The following is a 22,762-nucleotide window of genomic DNA, read 5'->3' as shown; positions in this document are numbered from 1 at the left end:
CCGTTACGCCAGAGCGAGCGTGGAAAGCGCCCGTGCGCGGCATGAGTAAGCGGTGCTGCCGCAGGAGGCACAGCCCCAAGTGACAGAGAGGGGACGTGGCGGGCTCTGGCCAGGCAAAAGTCACCCCCGTGCTCCCACCGGGATTTCCAGCCATGCTGGTGCGCGGGGCGACTGAGTCCCCACAGCCACAGGTGCCAAGCACAAGATGCCGGTGCCACCATGGCTGGGTCACAGCCCTGTCCCCCCCAGACAGGCACCCTGGCCCAGGGTGACAGAGAACTTGCTCAGCTCCGTGGCATTTCACCGGCGGTCCCACAAGAAGAGCATGCTGGACAACCACTTCGTACTGAAGCATCATTTATTAATCATCTGTATCAAGCACACATCTGCTCAGCAACGGTGCGTGACGGGATACAACGGTTGACATCTAACCCGAAGGGAGGCACGTGGTTACAGGATCCGGCACAGCGGGAGGAAGTGTACTGAACGCTCTGGAAAGACAACTCGGGTGCAACACGGTGCTCAGGCTATGGTGTTAGGAGGCTGGAGACCAGTGAGAATAAAATTAGGAATACAACTAAGATCGGAGCCGACTTGTGCTTCGGCCAGCGATTTAAAAACCAGTTACTGTCCTTGCATATAATAAATAGGTGGAAGTGCAAAGAACTTTCTCTCTCCCTCGTTGCTCCCACAGAGACATTGGTGGCAGAGGAAGGACAGCTACTCTTCGATTGGCAGTGACATTTCGTGTCAGATCAGCTATGAAACCCAAACATCACCAAGGAATAGCAGAGCACCAACATGTTTCCCGTTCACACACACGCTCCAAGGGGATGCAGCCCCTTGGACTGCCTCCTCCCGGGGAGGAGGGCCGGGTGCGTGCCCTGGCATCCCACCAGAGCAGCGCCAACCTTTCCTGGCTGTCTCCAGAGGCTTCATCTTTCATCCCTTTCCTCCCCAAAGCAGATCTCTCCCTCAAAGGCAGCCTGCGGGTTTTCACATCTAGATGTCGCCTAGCTAGGACTACATAGGTCGGTGCTATGCTGAGGGCTATTGGGAGGGAGCACAGCACAGACCAAGAAACCCAGTGAGCATCTGAGTGGAAAGCCTCAACACTTCTGCAGCTCAAGCAGGCAGTAATCTGGAGATAAGGAAAGCCAGGCCCATCCAGGCACACACCATGACAAGATGCCTCGGATTGAATCACCGTGCACACTTCAGATACAATCTAGAGCTAAGAAACTCACAGGTTTTAGCAGGGCTGAAACTTACGCCAAGCCACCAATAGATCGCTGAGACACCAGAGTGAGCTTCAGCTTGACAGAAAAAGGCTTTGAAGGCAGAGGGTGAGGGATAATGATAAAATGCTTCTGCTCCGAGGAGCTTCTAAACCTCCCTGTACCCCACAGCCTGCAGAGGGAAGCCAGGGGCTGGATCCAGTGACAGGACAGAGATCAGCATCTTCAACTCTTGCCAGGAGGAAAATAAAAAAAAGCAGCTTTGGGGTTTTTGCCCAGCTCAGTGCTCAAGCCTGGTCAATGAGCATCTGGAGAGAAAATCTGGTAGCGGGAGTTTGCATCTTGGAAGATTTATTTAGCTCCTATTAAAGCAGCTGAACAAAAACCCAGCCAAACTCTGGTGGAACAGCTCTACCATGCTGCAAGAACAGGTTGTAGCTCCTCTCTACAGATTCATCCTGGCACAGCTCTTTATCTTTAGTTGCAAACCCAAAGCATAATTCTGACTGAAAAAGAGATATGCTTGGAAGATGACAGAGCAGCTCACAGTCCTAGACAAATGCATGTGAGAACTTAAATGCATTTAAGTTCTGCACCTGCACCCTGGCATCTCCCTGTCCCGGTACTGTTGTAGGTGACAGACCTCACACCCTGCACCCAGGGGAGCTCCCCATGTCCCCACACAGGCTGTCACTCAGCAGGGCAGGAGCTCTTGGGTCTGCTTCTGCCAGCTGACAGGCACACATGCAGCCAGCTTAATGCTGCTGACGTGATGGCATTCAACACGTGAATTTCTGGGCCAAAGTGCTTTCACCCCTGGCTCAGCCCGCCAGGGACAGCAACAACTCAGAGCCAAGGAGGTCAGTCAATACCTACCAATACTTAGAGTACTTTACACTCTGCTCTTCACATAGGAAAAACCCTCACCCAGTTAATCATCCAATTCCTCCCAGACACTAAAGGTGCTTCACTGCAAGGACAGTTAAATTAAAAGCAATGAATCACACACCTCATCTATGCAAAGCTGCTTTACAGCTATGTACACCAAAGTAGCATCATTCCCAGAAAAAGTCTGATCAGCAAATCACACCTTAAAACTCATTGCGGGATTTTTTTTTTTTCCTGGAAAACCTACCACCTCAAAGGCAACAGAAAAATTCAGAGATTGGTCCTTTCTGGGGGAGTTTGGGAAGGGCCACAGTAGACAGGACTCTACACCAGTACAGAGAGGAACTCAGACTCGTGAAACGCGACAGACATTGGATCCTGACACACCGCACATGCGCGCACAGGGCAAAAATCAAGAGGAACTTTTAAGTGCAGGATTCCAGCAAGTCCAGCATCAGCAAGATGCAAAAAGTAAACTGCAAGGTAATTCAGGTATTATTCCAGGGAAGGTCAGAGATGGTTCAGGCAGCTGCCTGCAAGTATTTCAGCTGGAGAAAAGAATCCACAAGGGCTCTCCTCCTCACTAAAACTGGTACTAGGCCACAAGCCAGAACAGGCTGGTCCCCCTCTAAGTAGGGCTGTTTCATGCTGCGCTTGCCAGGAGCAAAGTGGCCACCCCTGCAGGGAGAGGCTCCGCTGGGTGTATGGGTTTGCACCCCCCTGGGAAACAGCCACCACCTACCCCACGCTGGCAGCGGCGCGAGCGAGCTTCTGCCTGTGCATTGAAGCCACGTGACCAGAGAGCATGCTGAGGGGAGCAGTGATGCTGCTTGCCCAGTTTTTTTTTCCTCCAAAAGCATGTGGCTGTTGTCCCTGACACTGGGAAAGACCTTCTCCTAGCCAGTCAAGTCTGATGACTGACCGAGCCCTTTCCGTACAGGATCTCAGATTGCCTCAGGCCCTTTGTGTAACCTATGAAGGACCAAAAGTGTCAGTGCTTCTAATCTACAAGTCTAATGGGTTAATGCAAAACCAAAACGCACAACACAGAAAAGCCAAGCGTGGGACCTACGACAGACAAATATTTGTTCTTTCTTCTAAGACTTGCAGGGCAGGAGTCCTGCTGAGACACAAAGAATACTGAGTGCTGTAGCATTCCTTTCCAATAATATCACCTAAAGATGCTTACAGATGATTTGGCATCAGAGCTAGGGAGCATCAGTGCCAGCACAGGGCATATGCCAGAAAGATGACTCCACACGACAGCGTTTTCACATCACCTCAGGCTACAAAGTGCTTACAGGTTGTGTCGGGACTGAGGCTGGCACTGCTCTGATGACACGTATCCACCATCAGTCCCTGCCCACCCCAGGCATACAGGCAAGTTCAGCTCACCGCAGGCAGCGTCACCCACACCTCGCTGCCTAAGCCCAGCATGCCATCTGTGCCAGGTCAGACGGATGGCTCTTCTCGGGTCACGAGGCGGCAACAGGGTAACGCCGTAGGCTCAGCAGATCTGATTTCACTGCCTCCCTCTGCTCTACGTGATGTGAAGACTCAAAGTCCTCCTGGTCTGGTTTAGAGAGGATGGTGCTTCTGCTTCTTTATTATAGATAGCAACAAAAAGCAGGGAAGCCTTCCTCCTCCTCCCCCACACTGGAGAAGAGCACATGTGTTATAGGAAAGCTTAACAAAGAAATCCTCTCCCTAGAGCAAAGTCAAGTGCTAAGGCCAAGACTTTAAATGGTCTCACTTCAAATCACGTAAAAGCGCTTGCCAAGATCTGCTCGGCCTCCCAGGCTCCCACAGTCACCGCTCCTGCCACCCGAGCGCCCGCCGGGGCAAAGCCACACACCCAATGTAAACGAGCAAGCACAACACACACACAAGCACACGCTGAAAGCCATCCCGGCCTCCTCTGCACATCACAAAGCAGCAGTAAAGGTTTCAAAGCCCAGTTAAGTCCTTTGCATCTCTTCTTCACAGATGACTCAAAAGCAGGGCTAGGAAGCTCTTTTGTACATTCAACTGTAAAACACGTGAGGAAGAGGAGCAAGACAACTCTCCTGATTGTTGCTACTGCCTACAGCAAGTTTTGGTACAGATATCCTCTCTTATAGGCACTCAGTGGGTAAAACGTAGCCACAACAAACTTGCCATCAAAAATCTTTCCAGTCAGCATTTTTTGGGCAGCTTTGGAATCACCAGCATTTGCATATTCAACAAAGACCTGCAAGAGAGAGAAGAGAAATAGGACTTCCAGTGCAGCATGCCACTTGCCCCCTCCCACCCCTGCAACGGGGGAAACAGTTCCTGAACAAATTTTCCCCCTCTATCCTTGGTTGAGCCCAGAGCAGTGGAGCTAAAAAGGAAGGAGCTGCATCTCTGAACTGGAATTTCATCTCTTGCTCCTCATTTTTAAGGGGAGCGTGTTTGGTAAGGTGGGAGAAAGTATAATGATGCTCTACAGCCTCAACGCTTCCTCTCCCACCCACTGGCTTCTCCCCTTCCCTCCCATATCCCAGCTTCCCTGCTAAAGCTGTTCGGGCATCTCCCAGGTTAGGCACCCTTACATAACCAGGAAGGAACTTGTGCTGTCCTTCAAGATAAACAGCTATTTTTAGCACTGTCATCAGCCAGGAGATTTCCAGGAGCTGAGCAACAGTCCTGCAGCACATGGAGTGTATGTGGGAATACACAGCCTCTTCCCTCCATTCACTTACTTGGCCTTTACCAGGATTCTCCTTTGGAATAAGCAAGGAAACCACCGGTCCATATTTCTGACACTCCTCCCTTATGTCTTCCAGGATATCTGAGAAAGGAAAGAGCTGGTTGTCTTTCACTTTGCAAACTAGGATGAGCCAAGAAACAAACGAAAGCCAGATGAACACATCAAGAACACTCAGTCAACAAATAGCCTTTTCTTCTCAATTTAAAATAAACAATTGAGAGGTGCCATGGCAGAAGCTGACACTGCTTAATGGCTGCATAATGAGACAAAGTATCTGAACTGAGGCTCAGGAACACAGACCTGCAGGCAGTGAATCCCCGACAGCAGGGTTTGGAGCACATAGACAGTGCTTTTCCTTGCGCACAAAGCCTGGCCTTCCAGTAGCTACAACATTTGGGATTTGAGAATGCTTTTTTTTTTTTGTTATGGCACTTAGAGGAGGGAAACTAAAGTAGCTGCCACAAACCCTTCTTTGTGTGAGCAGAACCCGGCCTTTTAAACTCACATCCCCAGAGTTCTCTAGCTTTTGCCACTCACATGGATTTGAGAGCAAGCAGAAATGCAAATTCCACCGACATGCCTTGCCACCTACCACGTATAGTTTTTGCTACAGTTTAAGAACACCAACGACATGTTTCAGTTCTCTGCTGAGATCTTGGATAAGTTCATTAGCAAACTTTTAAGGATCTCTGCTGCTGGGCTCCAGAGTCCTGCACGTGTCCAGCAGAAGCTCAGAGCCACAAACACATTGTGAGGTCTGTGGGCATTTAACCAAAGAAGAAAATCAAAATAAACTTTTTTCTTTTTTTTTTTTTTTTTTTTTTTTTTTTAAAATCTGGGATCTTTCAAGAACTCACTACAAGCTCTGCTTTCTGTCTCAATCCCTTAGTCTATTCTCTGTTGCTGCAGTTGACCCACTTGGTACCAAATCTCAGCTGAGCAGCTCTTTGTTCGCTGTTCTTGTGCCTATTAATTGCTCTTCTGCTTGCTCTTGCATCCCCAAAGCCAAACAAAACAGTCTGTAAGATGACATTGCTATATGGGAATTGCACGGCTTGCACCAACCTTCATATTCTTCTTCGCACTGCAGAGAAGCATCGCTTAGAACATTTAGCAGCCTCAGCACAGGCGTGGGGAGCATCACCAAATCTTCGATATGGGGAGCTGTTTGACACCCACAGAATTTGAGAAAAGAAAAGAAATCAAAGTCCAAAGGAGCAAGAAAACAGGAAGTTGACTCAATACGCACTATCATACACAAGCACTTACTGCTCTTTGCAGTGCAGTTTTGCTTCTCTCCACTATTACCTGCATTTACAGCCTCTATTCTCCCTGTTTCCAGCGTGCCTTCACCTGTGCACTGAGAGACTCTTCTGAAGGGTTCAGTGCACTCTGGAATTATACTGAGGCCAGCACGTGAAATTGCTTTTAAAATTACAAAGCTAGCAGAAATTAAGACCAGAGTTATGTCTACTTAGCTCAGATTCAGAAATTGATGTGACCTCAAGAGCTATGCTAGTTGAGCAAACGGCCCCGTATATATGGAGATGCAAGAAGATGAAAGAACTACTCTGCAACCTGCCTCTCCTGTTGCTGCTACCAGACAAGCTGAAAACAGGCCAGCCAGCTACTGTAACTCCAATTCTTAAGCTATACTAAGGCACAAGCCTCAGTTCTCTCTAGGATATCTTTCAGTTCTTCCCTAAACACCATGTAAACCTTCCCCCCTTCAAAATCCAACTGCAATGCACTGTTTTGAAGACCACCATACAATCCTGCAACAGAAATGGGGAAAACTACTTAGTTACTTAAACAACGCAGTGCTATAGAATAAGGCATGGCCACAAGAGGGTGGCCACGAGGTCGGTGAGCTGTGAGACTGTGAACAACTTTACAGGAGCAGAAGTAAAGCCTGCTGCCATGAGGCACTTCGCTCTAGAAAACAAGCAGCTCCAGGATGGCCTGGAACAGCGTAGCATAGATACTACTGTGGAAGAAGGAAACAGCCAAGGTGGACAGACTAACGCCGTACTATGAAAGTCACATCTGAGAGGACACCCAGTCCCCTAGACACTCAAAGCAGCAGGGACAGTGTCACTTCTCCAGGGACAAAAGCTTGATTTCATGTTCCTGAAAGGGACTGGCAGGCCAGTCATGAACTTAAGATCCGGGAGCCCAACTTGCAGTACTTGGAGAGCGTTAATGTTTTTATTTGTATTGGCAGCTACAGTAGCCGAACACAATAGCAGTACCTCACAGTTCTCCCACTTGACAGTGAGAGAGGAGACAGAAAAGGGAAGAAATGTCTCCAATTCTCCAGTCTGAGCCTTCTGACTACGTTTGCAAAGATAGTGGGCTATTATTTCCTTGGAAATACTTTTCCAAGCTAAGCACACAATATGTATGAGGGAGCTGACATCTCTGCCAGGCATAGACAGAAGTCGTTGATTTCATAGTGCAAGAGGAGATGAAAGACGAGCACACATGCTATAAATCTCCTCCTGCCTGACATGGAAGAGTCCTTATGAAAAGCTTAGAGTAAGAAAGGCCTTATCAGTCTAGACAATGTCCAGACAGCGCTCAGGGACAGCCCTTCGAAGAAATGTGCTGCATTCAGATAACCAGGCATGTTCCAGCTCCAAGCGAACCTCTGGGACCATTCTTCCACAGGACCGTTGGCAACCAAGAGACAACGTCAGATGAACCAGGGACTGAAAGAACATTTAAGTGTCGCCTCAGTCTTATATGCTGCCCCTTTTATTCAAGTAAGTCTGTCCTTCATTTCACATGTCTTTTTTCAGAGAGGGAGACAAACCAACCCCTAGGACTCAGAGCCACCTGGTCTTCCTGTAACCAAGTGACAAATGCATTTCTTGCAATACCCTTCTGCCCTAGGAGGTACTTTTTGCCCAGTCCCTCTGCTCCTCTTCAAACTGCCAGGTGATACCAACCACACTGACACAGCTGCCTGCGAGCAGCTCAGGAAAGAAGCTGATGAACTGGAAAGTCAAGACTTGGCTGTACGTGACAAGGAAAGCCATTCTCAGCTGTCTTTGCTCTAAACAGAAAAACCGTGTCCAAGTGAAAGGCAATGACAAATCATTTTCTGACTTCCTAGGAAAGCAACAGTAAATGCTTCTTTGTGCAGACAAGCGTATGTACAAGTTTGGCAAAGAAGAGAACCAGCAAAGAGAACTAAGAAAAATTGAAGCTGTTATATAAACTTGTAGCACTAACCACAGAAGCACCTTCTTAGGTACAGTTAGAGGTCTGTGTGTTTAACACTAGACCAGAAAGCACTGCCAATACACTATTCCCTCTGCTCTAAAGCAATACTGGCTGCAAGGTTCAGCCACAGAAGGTGGCTTTGATTACAACAGTCCCCGTTTCTGAGACTGAGAGAAGTCTGAAAACAGAAACGAGTTTGTTGCCTTTACTAATACACAGGAATGCCAGTATCTTGACGTGACCTCAAGAGGCAATACTTAACCTTCCCTGCAAGGTACACCAAGCAGCTTAAGAAAAGCAGGGCTAAGATTCAAGGGAAAAATGCTAGTCCAGCCAGAAGCTGCATGCCTGAAGCATTAATTCATGCTGCAGAAAAGCTGGATGCAGAGTTCTTCACTGGTGTTCTTGAAAGCAGACAAGCTCTGGAGACTGCTACCGTGTTGTTTTTGGAACAGAAAACAGGGAGGGATACGAGCCTCAACAGGGCGGTCTCAGCCCATCTTTTGCTGACAGCCTGCAACCCACATGGGGGAGTCCTGGGGAAACACCAACATTTTATTAAATTGAAGAGAAAGTGCCAGATGAAAGCAACAGTGACATCTGTCCATGACCTGCCACACAGGCACCAGAAGAGGCAGGCCAGTCACTGCAAAAATAGGCTCACACCATGAGAACACACTGGGACTATTCGACCTGTGCAGAGGAGGCAGCAGCAGATGCTACCACCAGCCACTGCCCTAGTCACTCACATTCCTGGCTTCTGAACTGGGAAACACTTGGCATGAGAAAAACCATCCACTCACCATAAAGAGCACTGCACTCTTCAAAAGCACCTTAACAGTCACAATATTAGGTAAATACCTTGGTTATTTCTGCCCCCTCAGATGAATGCTGCTGCCAACACACTCCTGGTCAGTTTGATCTGGGCAGAATTTAATGGGTGTCCAACCAGGGAAAAGTGACAGCCCGCAGGGCTAGAGCGGCAGGGCAGCACTGAGAGCACAGGCATCACTCCTGCTGTGGTACCACAGAGGGCTGGCGAGCGCCACAAAGAGCAAAGGAGCAGCGACGAGGCCAGAAGCAGAAACAACACCATTTAACTGCACTCTGTGCTGCTTCCAGTACATGCTGAGAAAGCCGCGAGCAGGGGCGACGTGCACAGCTTACCAAAGGGAATGCTGAAGAATGGGCTGCATAAAGCCTTCTCAGCGGAGGCTCGCTTTCCTTGGTCACAATGAAGCATGCTGGAAGAGAAGACACCCTTATGCTCTTGCATGTGACATTTCTGCATCGACAAATTCAACTCAGGTTGGAAGCCAGTACAGAGGAAAACCCTATCTTTGGGGTGCTTATGGTACAAACAGAAGAGTGAGAAGCACATCTTCCAATTCACAGCTGAAGCACACCAGAAGGATCCCCTGAAAGCATTTTGGGTACGTGGTACAGTAGGCTTTCCTTCTCGATGTCTCTCAGCACCAAATGATGGAAGTTGCTCACTTACAAGTTCACAAGGAACACGACATGTTCCAGCTCCACCTCCCCAGGCCATTCAGCCCACGTCTCCTCCCCAGGCCATTCAGCCCATGTCTCAGGCACACATGCAGTCTCATGAAAGTGATCGCACTCCAAGGAGCTCCCACATCTTTCCACAAATGGGATTCAAAGCAGCTAATAGCCCAGGGCTTGCCTGAGAACATCCCCTACTTGGCTTTACCAGTGGCTCCTGATGCTATTTCTGCCAACTTGTGTCCTCACTCACTCTGTAGCCTCAGAGCAGAGTCACAGGACAGTGAAAACAATCCCCTTGGCAGACCTCTCACTAGAAAGCTGCACAAGTGCATTTGAATCTTGACAGCAGTGGAGAAGCAGCACTGTCTGCCCCCCTCCCTTGTTTCTGACAACACTCCCCTAAAGCAGCAAAGTCTCCAGTTTTCTCCAAATATAACCTCATTGGCAGGAAGTGCAAACCACTGAAACAGCAAATGATTAACATCATGACTGATATTCTTTATGTGCTTACTCCAAACTGTGCTAAAACCAGATGAGCTGAAGCATCTCTGCTAACGCTTGCACTTGTTACTAGCACAGTGGCAGGGAGATTTAAAAAAAAAAAAAAAAAAAGTGTTAGGTGTGGGCTCTAAGTTACCAAGAGCAAGGCACAAGACTTTACAGAGCACATCTTTAAGCAACAGTTAGTAAATATGATAAGATACCTTTTGATAAGGTCTCTAAGGTGATAAGCTGGAATGGCTGAATTAACCACCCCTTCACTGGCAAATATGCGATCAATGATGGCAGAACTGTTTGTCTGGAAAGAAAACGAAACAGTGCTTAGGGAGGAAAAAAAAAAAAAAAAGACCAGTGCAAAGCTTGCAATATCCCATCATTTTCTGGACTGGACGCAGAGGGCTCTGGTACTGTGGCATTTTGTGAGAGATCCCCAATGCTCCAGCCTCACAGGTTAAATCAGCAGGCCCACATCAGATGAAGTTTTTCCCATTTGCCTGTGCGAAAGCTGGAAATTTCCACGCACAGGCAAATTCGCTGTTACTGTGGACGTTATGATGCTGAAAGGATACTCTTACTAGGAAGGGGAACACAAAACTAAATTACTTCATACAGAAGAGAGGACAGAGTCAGGCTCACAACACAGAGCCTTCCTCTTGTTTTCTCAGGATATAGACTTACGACAATATCCGCAAATTAGAGCTAACGTTAGACTAAAACCAGCAAATAATTCCTCTGTCATTGTGCTGCTGAACTAGCTGGCAGCCATCAGTCATCAATTTCATTCGTCCTTCTGTGCCACACTACAGCCAGCGCAACTCACCTCCCAAATCTTGGCAAGATTCACTAACCTGAACACAGGCAGCATTCAGACATGCCAGTCCCACAGGGCAGGCAGGTCTTTAAGGCTCTGGAACCTTAATTCTCAAGGCAATAGGATTAGAAAAACATCCTGGAAACACCCTCTAGTTGCCAGGTGCTACCTCACAAATCCAGGTTACAAACAAGAAGCAGGAGGACTCGTTTGGTGCAAGGAAAAATGCCCGCAGCAGCTCTCACTCACCTTCCATTCCTGAGATTGGACTGTATGTTTCAGTTTCATTCCTGAGAACATTTCCAGTAAAACAATTCCCAGACTCCACAGATCCACAGCAGAAGTACACTCCGTCTCACTCTGGAGCCCTGCCTGTGCCAGGCAGTTCTGCAGTTCTGCCTCTGGAGCCCGATACCCGTCTGTTTGAATATATTTCACATCCTACAGAAGATCAAACACACATAAAAAGTTAATTTTCCAGATTCAGGTTCTCCACTCTATCCTTAAATCAGTTCACAGAGGCCCTTCCAAATGTGTCACCAAAATACTATTGCTAAATTGACAGAAAGCATTGTACAGCCAGTTGTGTTAGGCAGGCAGTTCAACTCGCTATACTGCTGTGTTGATGAGGAAAAAAACAAGACCGACTGGAAGAGAAAACATCTCCCAGCAAAACAGCAGGCATCCCACTAACATCTGATCTCTCTGAAAGACAGCACTGCTGGGAGGAAGAGGCTGGATGTCACTGCAGACTGGCCCATTAACCTCTCATAAGTGCAGAAGATGCTGGAAATTTCAGGATAAGGGTCGAACACCCACAACATGCTCTCACGTCGGCTGCGTGAGAGCACAAACAGCCCGGTCTGAACAGCGAGGATCAGAACAGCTGCCATTATTCAAGTACTGATGTTCTCTGGAACAAAACGTTAAAAGAACGAAGCAGGCACCTAACACTCAGACAAGGAGATTATTAAAGGCGCTTCCCACGCACCTCTTCCTGCTCCCCCTTGCAGCCAGAAGCGCTGCAGCAATCAATACCTGCCCAGCTGCCGTGGCTGGCAGAGTAAAATAAAATGCCCACACGCTGCCTGCTTAAAAGAAAACAGGAAATTATAGAATCACACAAGGGCTGGCTGGCGGGGCTGCTCTGAAGGTCTCCAGCCCAGCCGCCTGCTCGCAGCCAATACCCGATCAGTCAGCTGTCGCTTTGTCTAGCCAAGTCTTGTAAGTGTCCAAAGCCAAACTGCATGCTGTGTCTTTTTAACATGGGAGGGCTCGTTTTAGACACCTTGATGCGACGCAAGGAATGACAGAAGAATATGCAAGCCTGCTTCCTGGATAAGGCGCAGGATTGGGAATTCTTACCGGGGAATATATTCAAACCAAAATTATCTGGTTCTCTGATTGAAAATAAAGTTTACAAAAGACATTTTCAGACAACAGAGCTCAAAAGTGTTCTATGACACGCAAATTGCTCATCAGTGTCCCTCCTCCTATCAGCAAAGAGCAGAACCTCTAGCATGGCAAAAGCAGCAGTTTAGCAGCCTCACCAAACAACATTCAGAGATAGAGAAAACACCGTGGTCAATGCCACCAGCAAAAACTGCGAGATGGAATTTCACTCCTACCATCTAAAGCATTTTGAGAGATATAAGTGGCTGAGACCTTGCTCTATGTACAGCCATTCTCTGTTAAACAGTAACGGCAGGAAAAGTTATGCAAGAATAAGCTCGGCAGAGTTGTCACAAATAAGAGCAGTATAGTCTTGACTCAGATAAGGAAATCATGCACGTATGCTGCTGCCCAAGGCAGGGGTGGTGAGGGGAAGCTGATACCTGGTGCACATTCAAAGCAGGATCAGAAGGTTCACCCATGTAGCCAGCATATTTCTGAAAATGGGCAAAGGAAACTCAGCCCAAAGAAAGCAGATTGGAAGGAACCATAGAAGCAAATAAAACACCTGATCAACTATTATGACGCAACTCACAGAGCAAGCAGCAAAACACTGACCTGAAGGAAAAAAAAAATATCTGCATTAGACACAGGACACCAGGAGAACGTTTTTTGCTGATAGACAGCAACAGATTACCAGCATGAACCAGTGTTCAGCCAAGAACGTGGGAGAACTGAAGAACAACATGGAGGAGTTAAGAAGTACAAACATTAAAAACAGCTCCTGTAACCAAAGAATTCAGAGGCAGGTCACCCACACAATCCTCTGATATTCACAGTTCAGTGGGCTGTACCATCAATACCAGGTAAACCAGTGAAAAAAAGTGTATGAATTTAAAAACTCTAAATAAGTAAAGTGCATGGAGTAGGGACAAGCCAGGACAATGTCTGCACAGAAAAATCATAGCTCGTTTACTAGACTTACTGCCCCTCACCCAGTGATTAAAGGCAAATTTGCTAAGAGGCTACCTGATGAAAAAGCTTTACTGATACCCCTCACAGGCCACTACCGAGAGAGGGAGGGATGAAAGGAAGTTCTATCAAGCCAACAGCAGAACCTCCTGAGGCTCTCTGCTTTCATCAGAGGCCACGGAAGAGAATAAAAAGGGCAAGGACAAACTTACAAAACCCAGTATCACCAAAACAAAAAAGTGACAGCACGAAGAGGGAGTGAAAGCCCAGCAAACGGGAAAAGCAGAGCAGAACAGGCAGAGATCTGTCTGTGTCAGTAAAGAATGGACGCTGCCTACCCACAGCCAGAGTACGGGCTTTCGTCAACACAATGACATGAGAGAAAAACATCCAGACTTCCCGAAAAAGGGAAGCTGCTGAAGATAGGATGAAAGTAAAGACAAGCACAAGGACACTGCCAGAGATAATGCAATTGACTGGGGAGGCTGATGGTGAAGCCTGGATTACTACTACATACGATAAGGGATGATAAAAAGAAATTCTACAGATCTGGGTGCTCCCACTCGTCTGACCACATGAAAACTAGCAAACTTTCCAGGAAGCTGAGACACCACTTTTTTCAGTGCATCACTAACTTTGGAATTCGTGGTCATGTGTAGCACAAAGGCTAAGACATCCACAGAAACCAGAGACATGCAAGGAGAATGGGAACATGAGCTTCTGTTTCTGGGGCCAGACAACATTTTAGCCTGTTCCAGGAAACCCTCAGCACCAGCTCAGCTACTACTCTGATCAGGTCACGTCGACTCCTACACTCATGAGCCAAAAGCATCAGAGACCCGCACAACTCAACACAGAGCCAACTGCTTCGAGAGCAGCACGTTCCAAACCTGATTCCCCTCTTTGAAGCTAAGTCCAAAGTCAATGAGCTTAAAGCACTCCTCCTCTGCGCTCCACAGGATGTTGCGTGGCTTGAGGTCTGCGTGCACATAGCCTTTGTGGTGCAGGAAAGCCAGGGCTTCGAGAACGTCTCGGGCGCAGTGCTGGATCATCCACATGGAGCAGCCCTGGTTGCTGGAGTGCAGCAGCAGCTCGGACACGCTGATGTCCAGCAGCTCCAGCAGGAGACAGCGAGACGGGCCATTCGCAGAGTAGTGGTTGGTGAACACGCCGTACAGCGTCACTGCGGTGAGACACATCGACAGGCATTGGTGACGAGCAATTACATGGTCATCACGTCCCACCGCTCTCCGCTACTGCCCAGAAGACCACAAAAGCTGCAGGAGGCAGCTCATCTGTTTTACAAAGCGTGATGTTCAGAGAGATGGAGAACCAGACTTCAGAGGGAAGCAGCAAGGGAAAACCAGCCGTGTCACCCCTATGGGCTTTGGAGGACAGGCCGGTCTCACAGCACCCCGCCAGGCTCTGCTAAAGTGATAGGGCTGGGCGCTCCTGCTCAGGACAATCTCTGGGACATGGATACGCAGGTCCCAGTGGGTAAAATGGAGGTGGTGCTGCTCTCTTTAGGACATCTGCGAACCTTTTCCTGCATCTGTCTAGGTATATTACAGCATTAAAAAGCATTTCACACAGACAAAAAAAAAAATCAGTGTTGGGAGAACCTAGGGACTTCCAGCAGCCGCCGCTGCCGACATGCAGGCTTCCTCCCTTCCCAAGCTCATTCCCACCCACGCAGGCAGCCCAGGGGCTCCTGCCAGAGCCAGGCAGGCTAGCAGGCAGGCACTGCCCCACCGCTGCCCCGTAGGCAGCACGGCTCTTGCCGGGGCGGCTGGGGCAGCCCTGCCCAATAGAGGACTTAGGGGTGCCCTGCCTGCGGCGACCTACTCTGCCTACCCAAAGGGTGACGCCCATCTCCTGCCCGCTCCTGCCCACCCTGAGGGGGGGTGACCTGCAGGCCCCCAGCCCAGGGAAGAGGCGGGGTACCCAGGAGCCTGCCCCAAGGGGGTACCAGGAAGCACCCACCGCAGGCATGCTGCTTTGGGGTGTCCAGGCCAGGGGCCCTCAAACCTGCCTGCCCAGGGGTGCCAATCCAAGGGGCACATTGGTCTGGGGGTCCCTAGACCTGCCTGCGGGGGTCGGTTTGGGGGCGAGGGAACCCATATTCCCAAAGGGGTTGGGGGTTCTCCTCCCTGGCTGGGGGGGGCGGCGGTTTGGAGACACCAGTTTGCTCTGGGGAGACTGTCTTGGGGGGGGCGGGGGGGGGGGGGAGCGCTCCGGGGATAGGGAGTGCCTGCGGGGGCCCCCCAAGAAGGGGGGCTTGGGGAGTGGGGGGGGGGGGGGTGTCAGGGGGTGCCCAGGCCGGAGGAGGAGGCGGGGGGGGGGTGCCGGGGTGCCGTTACCGATGTTGCGGTGCCCGCGGAGGTGCTCGAGCGCGGCGCGCTCCTTGCGGAAGCCGTACTCGGCGCAGTCGGCGGCGGGCGGGCGGGCGCCGGGGCGGCGCGCGGGGCCGGGCCGCGGCGGGGGCGGCACGAACTCCTTGACGGCGCCGGGGGGGGCCCGCGGGTCCCCGCAGCAGCGCACCCGGTAGACGGAGGCCGAGGAGCCGCTGCCCAGCGGCGCCTGCACCTCCCACAGTCGGCCCAGCGCCTCCAGCAGCGGCGCCGCGCCCCACACGCACCCCGACATGGCGCCGTCCTGCCTCACATGGCCCCCCCGCCGCTCCCGCTGCCCCGCCGCTGCGGCGCGATCGGCCCCGGCCCCGGCTGCCGCCGCGCTCCGACCGCCATGACACCGGAAACGGGGCGGGGCGGCGGCGGCCCCGCCCGGCGGTCCCTCCCCTCCCGCGGCGCGGGGCGGAGCCGGGAACGGGGCGGGCTTCGCGCGGGGCTCCCGTCCGCTCAGCCCGGGAGCGGACGGGGTCAGTACGCCCGGGATCCAGTCCCCTCAGCCCGGGCACTGACGGGGGGTCCTGTCCCCTCAGCCCCGGCACTCACCGGGGCCCGTCCCCTCAGCACCCCCGGGGGTCCCATCTCCTCAGCCCAGGCACCAACCGGGGGTCCCGTCCCCTCAGCGCCAAGCACAGCAGGGCAGCCATGTCACCCCCCCAGCCTGGGCACCGCCAAACTCCCCCAGCATCCCCCGGCTCCCCGTGGCTGGGCCTGGCTCCCGGGGTGGGGGTGCCCTTTGCAGGTGTCAGGCCTCTAGTAGTGCTGTTGAGGGATATTTCCCTTAACCCCGTGGCTTTAACACGGCAGACCCCGTCATCCTCCGCCATCACCCCAGCAAGCCTGGTGCTGGAGGGCAGCTTTCCCCAGCACCCCTCCGCTCCATGGGGCTCCCGGGGCCGCTGCCTCACTCCTCTGCTCTGCAGCCCCCACGCAGGAGCATCCGGCAGGTCCCTGGCCTCATCAGGCGCTTCGGGGCTATACCGAGCTGGTGCAGGTGGTCCCCTCCCAACAACAGACTGCTACGTGTCAGTGGGTAAAAAAGAAAAAAAAAATTTATTGTGCAATCTGCATCTTTTGTCCCAAACTACACACACACCCTAGACAACATAAATAGAGGGACTGGACCAGCAGTGAGGTCCCCTTCTGATCGGCAGGGTTGGAAGATGCTGGTTCCTCAAAGAGGGGGCTATGAGCCCTTGTTTCCATCAACATACACAATGCAGTGTAGGTCTAGGCAGCATACACTTATACATACTCATATAGATTTCTGTTTGTGGGGTGGCATTGGCCATGCACAGCGTAATCACATTATACACAGGGTGTGTTATACCTCAGCACTGACCGCCAGCCGGCCGCGGGCTCTGTGCGTCTCTGGTGTCTCCTTCGCTCTTGAGCGGGGCCTTCCCAGGGGCTGAGCACTGCAGAGCCCTGGCACCGCCATGGCACCCACCACGCTGACGGGCAAGGAGGCACAGTGGCTGCTGCCAGGGCAAAGGGATCCATGCTCACGGCCTCCTTCCTTCAGCAGGACCACAACGTGGCTTTGGGTGGTGGAAGACATTTCTTCAGCCCAACCACGCTGCATGGCCCAGGAGGAGCTGTTAAGCAGAGGTGCCTCCTCCAGCCCAAATCTGGTCTTTGGAGCTTTTCCTCTCAAAACCACCTTTGTGGTGAGGATGCACGTAAAAGCTCTAAGCAAAAAGTGCCATCTCACAGCTGCTTCCTTGCACCGGCCCAGGGGTCCACAGGCTGGCTAACCTCTCCTGTAATTCATGGGGAAACAATCATAGAGCAGCATCAGAGGACCGCATGGCTTCTTGTGTCCCAGTCTCGCGAAGACATCACCATCCCAGGAAATAAAGGAGAGTAGTGGCACTGGCCCACCCGGAGTGGGCTGCCTGCCTGGACTGCCTGCCTGCCTGGCAACCTGGGCAGGTTGGTGCGGTCCATAGTGGCTGGGGCGAGACCAGGGAACAACTGGGAGCTGGAGGGGGGTCTCACGGGGAGCTCAGCTCCCTGCCAGAGCCCACTGCCCAGCAGCTGTGCGGCCCCAGGCATCCAGCCCTGCTCCCCACCAGAGCCCGCGCCGTGAGTGGGTCTCCCGTGGCTGGGGCTCCGCTGCAAGGAGATGGCACTGGGCGGACTAATGCCAAGGGGTCGGCACCTAGAGAAGGCCTTAGGGAGGTCTGCCATCCTGGCTCCCTGGCACTGGGTGCTAGGGCTGGGTGAGCCTGCAGGCACACCGGCATAGGGTTTCTCAGTGTGAGCTGGGAAATCATCCGAACTGGGGCAGCCAGTGCAGACGTTGGGAACTGTGTGGGACACTCGTGGGACACTCGCCCCGGCAGAGCCGACGGGGCTGGGGGCAGGCTGGCGCTTCTGCACCCATGCACGAGGACCCAGGCTTCTGAGCGAGCCCACCCTCCGTCTCCAGCTCAGCATGGTCCCTCGCTACAGACAGGATGGCGGCACTGTGGCAGGACGGGAGCTTTGCACTGACCAGGTTAAATAGGCCCAGGATGGGGCTGCAGAAGCCATGGCAGGACAGGCTGTGCCCCTCCTGGGAATCCGGGGAGAAGTGGGGTGTCATGGCTCCCCACACCCCACGCTGGGGCAGCAATGGCTCCTGCCACCCCAGGGTTCCCCCCTCTCCAAAATAATGACCCCAAAAATGGCAAGTGGCAGTGAGAGACAAGTTTGGGAGAGCCAGCCCCCACGGTGCCCCAGTCACGGCTCTCCCGCTGCTACTCGAAGGACAGTAGGTCGGGATGGGGCCCCTCCACCTCCCAGCCAGGGGTACGTGGCTCCGGCCACCCCGTGCTCCCCGGCGGCTCGTGCTCCAGCCCCGGTCTGTGGTAGGGCTTCTCCATGTGGGGTGAGGTCTCGGTGGCCCTCTCACCCGCTCGCCACTGGCTCTCCGGGCTGCCCTTATGGATGAGGTCAGGCACGGCAAGGGCACTGGTGGGCTGGTCCCCGCTGGGCCCTGGGGTGCCCGTCATGCTGGGGACCCCAGGGCATTCTGGAGGGGATGGGTCCCTCATCCCCGGCTGCTCCTCTGAAGGGTCAGGGTGGGCTGTGGGCGGTTCGGGGGGCTCCTCTGTGCTGCTCCTTGGGCTGGTCCCCACCAGCTGTGGCGCGATGAGCATGTCCTGTGGGGTCTTCAGGGCACGTGGTGTCCGCTTCTTGGTGACGGGGGGTGGGGGGTCCAGCCGGGGAAAGGCGTCCAGCCCCACAGCCCTGCAAGCACAGAGGAGAAGTCATGTACAGCCCCATACTAAGGCCCCTCCAGCCTGTCCCAACAGCCCCACCACAGGGTGCACGCCGTGGGGACACTCACCCATCCTCGCTAGCTGGCTGTCCCGTGCCCAGCATGGCCCCAGCACTGGCGTTCACCTCCATCACTCCCACGCTGGGGAGGCCGGCCGGCTCCTTGCGGCGCAGGAGGTCATTCATCTTGGCCCCCACGGCCTTGCCCAGGTTGCGGAGGTGCTGGCTGCCGGCGGGGCGGGAGGGCTGTGGCGGGGCGCCCACCGCGGTGGGGATGTGCTGTGGCCGTGGGGTGGGTGCCGTGCTGGCGCTGGCGTTCTCGAACATGCTCTGGTCCACTGGAGGGGAAAAGGGAACAGAGCAGGGGTGTGAGCCGGGCTGGAGGGGGGACCCCAGCAGGGACGGCACATCCCAGAGCTGCCCGCCAGCTCCCAACCCAGCGGCATGGGAACACAATTTGGGGGACAGGGAGGCTGCTCCTGCAGCCCCGCAGAGGCTGTGGGCAGCCGGGGAATGTCAGGGCTGCACAGGGCAGCGCATGCACTGGGGACAGCATGGGGCGAGACAGGGTAGCAGCGAGCCCAGGGCTCCACGCTGGCACTGCCAACGCACCGAGAGCGTCTCTTACCTGACACCAAGTGACTTGGGAAGCAGGTTGTGGAAAGAAAGAAAGAAAGAGAGAGAGAGGATTTACCAAGGGAACGGCAAGGGGACAGCGGGCATGTCCCTTCCGCGCTGCCGGGCAAGGTGTGCTGCTGACCCCCACCTGGACCTGCCATGCTGCCTGCGGAGATGGGACTCACGTGGGGCCCTTATCAACCAGGCAGCCGTGAAGCAGCAGAGGGTTCTCAGGGGGGACCCACAGCCTGGGCTCTGCACTGCCCACCCCACCAAGGCTCCCACTCCAGCCCAGGCTGGCTGTCCCCTTGCGCTAGCCAAGCTCCCCAGAGATCCCGGGTGCTGAACCCACTGCCCAGGAGCATCCTGCTGTGCACCGTACACGCATGTGACATCATCCCTTTGTGATGTCAGCTGATGATGGCATGGGTACCATGGCGCAGGAGCCACACACCGGCTACGTGAGGGTGATGGAGAGCTTTGTCTTGCCCACTGTTTCCAGCGGGGCCATGTCCCGCGGCACCAGGACAAGAAGCCCAGAGGCCCTGTGCCCCTGGGGCTCTACCAGCCTGCCAGGTAAGCCTGGCGCCCGCCAGCTGCAGCCAGGCAGGGGGTGCAGGCAGCTGGCACGGCCTGTGGGGAGGGCTACCCCTTGCACCTCCTGGTCACAGCCATGGCACCGCTCAGCCTCGCACAGCACAGCGATGGCCTGCGGGCAGATGGGCAGTGGAGGGGTTTGGCTGGGCATGTCCTCCTGCGTGGGTGGGGTAAGGAGAGCGGGTCAATCTGTGGCAGTGGGTGCTTTCTGGGGACCTGGCAGGGTTCTGCAGTCACACCCCACCTCTGAGCTACACTGGTTTTTCCCCCATGTCTTCCCAGCAGGAATCCTCAAAGCTGTGGGTGCTGCCCCTGGGAGCACCACCTCAGCCCCCCCATCGCTGCCCCCGTGCCAGTGCAGCTCTCCGTGGGATGGCCCCAGTGGGCTGCTGGGTGAGCCTTGTGCTGTGCCGGTGCCTCAGTGCCCACCAGCATCCTGTGCCCATCTCTACCGCTGCATCCCGTAGGGGGAGGGATGGTACCCTCCATGCCGGGGGGATGTCCTGGGACAGAGCCAGCCACCTCTGCATCCCATGGAGACAGAGAGGAAGGGTCCCCAGCACCGCTCCCAACCCCGTGGGGGACCAGGCTCTTACAAGGACCCCCAACTCACTGCAAGCCCTTTCCTCCGCAGCCTGCAGCCCCACAGCCCCGCCGGGCAGCGAGCTCCCTGCCCACACCTGCACCATCTACCGGCCCTGGTTCTCGCCCTACAGCTACTTCATGTGCACCAAAGTAGCCGCCCAGCAGCACCCGGGCAGGCTCTCCTCCAGCCTGGCCACCGGCACCCAGGAGTGTGAGGAGCCTGATGACCTCTCAGAGATCGTCTGCTCCTCCTCCGGCTCCTCAGATGAGCCCCAGCCCCCTGAGAAGGGCAGGCTGGCCAGCAGCAGAGCCAGCATCACGGTCCGGGACATCCTCACCGCTTCCCAGTGGCAGCCAGTGCCCCAGCGTGGCTACCAGTGCATGTCGTGCTGCCGCATCTTCCCCACGCTGTGGTCGGTCAAGACCCACATCCAGCACAGCTCCCAGGAGGGCTACAGCTGCAAGGTGTACTACCGCAAGCTCAAGGCCCTGTGGGAGAAGGAGCAGAAGGAGCAGGAGGCTGCAGCCCCCAGGGCGCCCGTGTAGCCCCGACAGCCAGGCAGCCACCGCGGGAGGGCACTGCTCCATCGCTCCTGCCAGCGGCAGAATAAATTGTTTTAGGAGCAGCCAACCCTGTCTGCCTGCTGCTCTTGCCTACAGAACACTTCCGCCATCCTTTAAGAGAGGCTCTTCCCGACTTTTCCTTCCCCAGCAGCCAAAAATCTCCCGAACCGCTGAAAGCGCTGCTTAGCATCTCTGCATCTCCGTGGGGAGCTCTGCAGATGCCGGGAACCCCTCGGCACCCTCGAGCTGTTGGGTCAGCCCTGAGATGAGCCTCCGCTGTGCAGTAGCTGAAGGGGAAGACTGAAACGCCTCTACTCCCAGCAATGTTTGGGGCACCTCGCTCTCAGGGGCAGCCTGCAGCGGGCACCACAAGCAAGGGTCCCGCAGGGGAGGATGCTTAGGTTGGTGGGGGTCTGTGCAAGACCAAGGGATGCCACCGCTGGTGCTGGCTCCCAGTGTGGAGGGGGAGAGAAGTACAGAAAGAGAGAGAGTCAGCGAGAAGGAAGAGACAACAGAAAGCCTTGAGAAATAGAAAGATTTATTTAGCAAAAGCCAGTCGACTAATGACAACACCCAAGGGTTAAGTGCACTTACATTGACAGATTGGTTTCCCAGATAGATTGAGTCAACAGTTAGTAACACGACAGTTGTAGGAAAAGAAAGGACAAAAAATATAGCTATAAATCCCCAGTCAAGGTCCATAACAAAAGTGAGAGGCTAGAGAGGCGTCTTGGAGGCAGCGCTGAGTTACGAGGAGGATCATTTACACATGTACACCCGTTGTACGGCAGGACACTGGCAGGGTCCCACCTGGCTCCGGCAGCACCCTCTCAGCCTGTGGGGCACCTGCCACTGTCCCCTGTGGGCAGACTGCCGGGCAGGAGCCCGAGCCGATCCCAACAGCTCCTCGTGGGGCACCGCCTGGGCTGCGTGTGTGCAGCAGGGACGGGCAGGAGCGGTGGTGCACGGAGATGGCTCAGCCCTGCCTGCTTTCTGAGGCAGCCCAGCCTGGAAGAGACCTCCTGCCTGCTGCTGCTCCTCCCGGGCTCTCCCTTCATCTGCCCTGAAGATGAATGAGTATGGCTGAGCTCCTGCTGTCCCCTCTCCTGTACAACCTGTCTGCCCACATGGAAATCCCTCTCCGAGCTCACCCATGCATCCCTACCCTGCCTGTGCCATGCCCTGTGCGTGCTGCCATCCCCACCTCTCCCTCCTGGCAGGACCAGCCTCCCACTCCAGGCTTTCACCTCCAACCACTGCGAGCTGGCAGTGGGACATTGGGGTCCCCAGCAGAGGGGCTGGCACACAGCTGTGCCCACAGCGGTGTGGGACAGGGCATATGGAGGTATTGGTGGCCAGAGGACAGGAGCACCCGTGTCCCAAACAGCACCCGCTCCCACTCTGCCCCCTCTGTGGCCGGCGCAGGGTCTGCCCTGGACACCAGGCCACTGCT

The 22,762-nt window shown here is 54.0% G+C and overlaps 3 protein-coding genes across 3 annotated transcripts; 1 reads left to right on the top strand and 2 right to left on the bottom strand.

Annotated features, from left to right (window-relative positions):
• Positions 1-340: 340 nt before the first annotated feature.
• On the bottom strand, positions 341-15,946 carry UHMK1 (U2AF homology motif kinase 1). The gene is made up of 8 exons (XM_050900691.1): positions 15,631-15,946; positions 14,161-14,453; positions 11,156-11,347; positions 10,299-10,393; positions 9,253-9,329; positions 5,923-6,021; positions 4,850-4,938; positions 341-4,356 (listed from the first exon to the last, which is right to left on the bottom strand). The coding sequence occupies exons 1-8, from the start codon at positions 15,914-15,916 to the stop codon at positions 4,210-4,212; spliced, it is 1,278 nt and encodes a 425-aa protein (XP_050756648.1). The 5' UTR covers positions 15,917-15,946; the 3' UTR covers positions 341-4,209.
• A 2,347-nt stretch (positions 15,947-18,293) lies between these two features.
• C8H1orf226 (chromosome 8 C1orf226 homolog) lies at positions 18,294-19,958 on the bottom strand. Its single transcript, XM_050900975.1, is given in 5 exon segments — positions 18,294-18,915; positions 19,016-19,283; positions 19,722-19,785; positions 19,787-19,846; positions 19,848-19,958. Coding segments are annotated over 5 exon segments (996 nt in total). The 3' UTR covers positions 18,294-18,422.
• A 75-nt stretch (positions 19,959-20,033) lies between these two features.
• SPATA46 (spermatogenesis associated 46) lies at positions 20,034-21,291 on the top strand. Its single transcript, XM_050900974.1, has 2 exons — positions 20,034-20,139; positions 20,810-21,291. The coding sequence occupies exons 1-2, from the start codon at positions 20,034-20,036 to the stop codon at positions 21,289-21,291; spliced, it is 588 nt and encodes a 195-aa protein (XP_050756931.1).
• The last annotated feature ends 1,471 nt before the right edge of the window (positions 21,292-22,762 follow it).

The sequence above is a fragment of the Gymnogyps californianus genome, chromosome 8 (genome assembly GCF_018139145.2).
Source record: "Gymnogyps californianus isolate 813 chromosome 8, ASM1813914v2, whole genome shotgun sequence".
In the NCBI taxonomy this organism is placed as follows: Eukaryota; Metazoa; Chordata; class Aves; order Accipitriformes; family Cathartidae; genus Gymnogyps; species Gymnogyps californianus.
Note: the sequence above shows the minus strand (reverse complement) of the source record. Positions and strands in the feature narration are given on the sequence as shown.

Bases quoted from the DNA above. Each gene is read 5' to 3' on its own strand.
- UHMK1 (XM_050900691.1), bottom strand. From the start codon at position 15,916: ATGTCGGGGTGCGTGTGGGGCGCGGCGCCGCTGCTGGAGGCGCTGGGC. The intron at 11,348-14,160 runs GTTTGGAACGTG...GATCTTCTGTAG, and splicing joins GCTTCAAAGAGGGGAATCAG to GATGTGAAATATATTCAAAC. The intron at 4,357-4,849 runs GTAAGTGAATGG...TCTCTCTTGCAG, and splicing joins AGAATCCTGGTAAAGGCCAA to GTCTTTGTTGAATATGCAAA.
- SPATA46 (XM_050900974.1), top strand. From the start codon at position 20,034: ATGGAGAGCTTTGTCTTGCCCACTGTTTCCAGCGGGGCCATGTCCCGC. The intron at 20,140-20,809 runs GTAAGCCTGGCG...GCAGCCCCACAG, and splicing joins GGGCTCTACCAGCCTGCCAG to CCCCGCCGGGCAGCGAGCTC.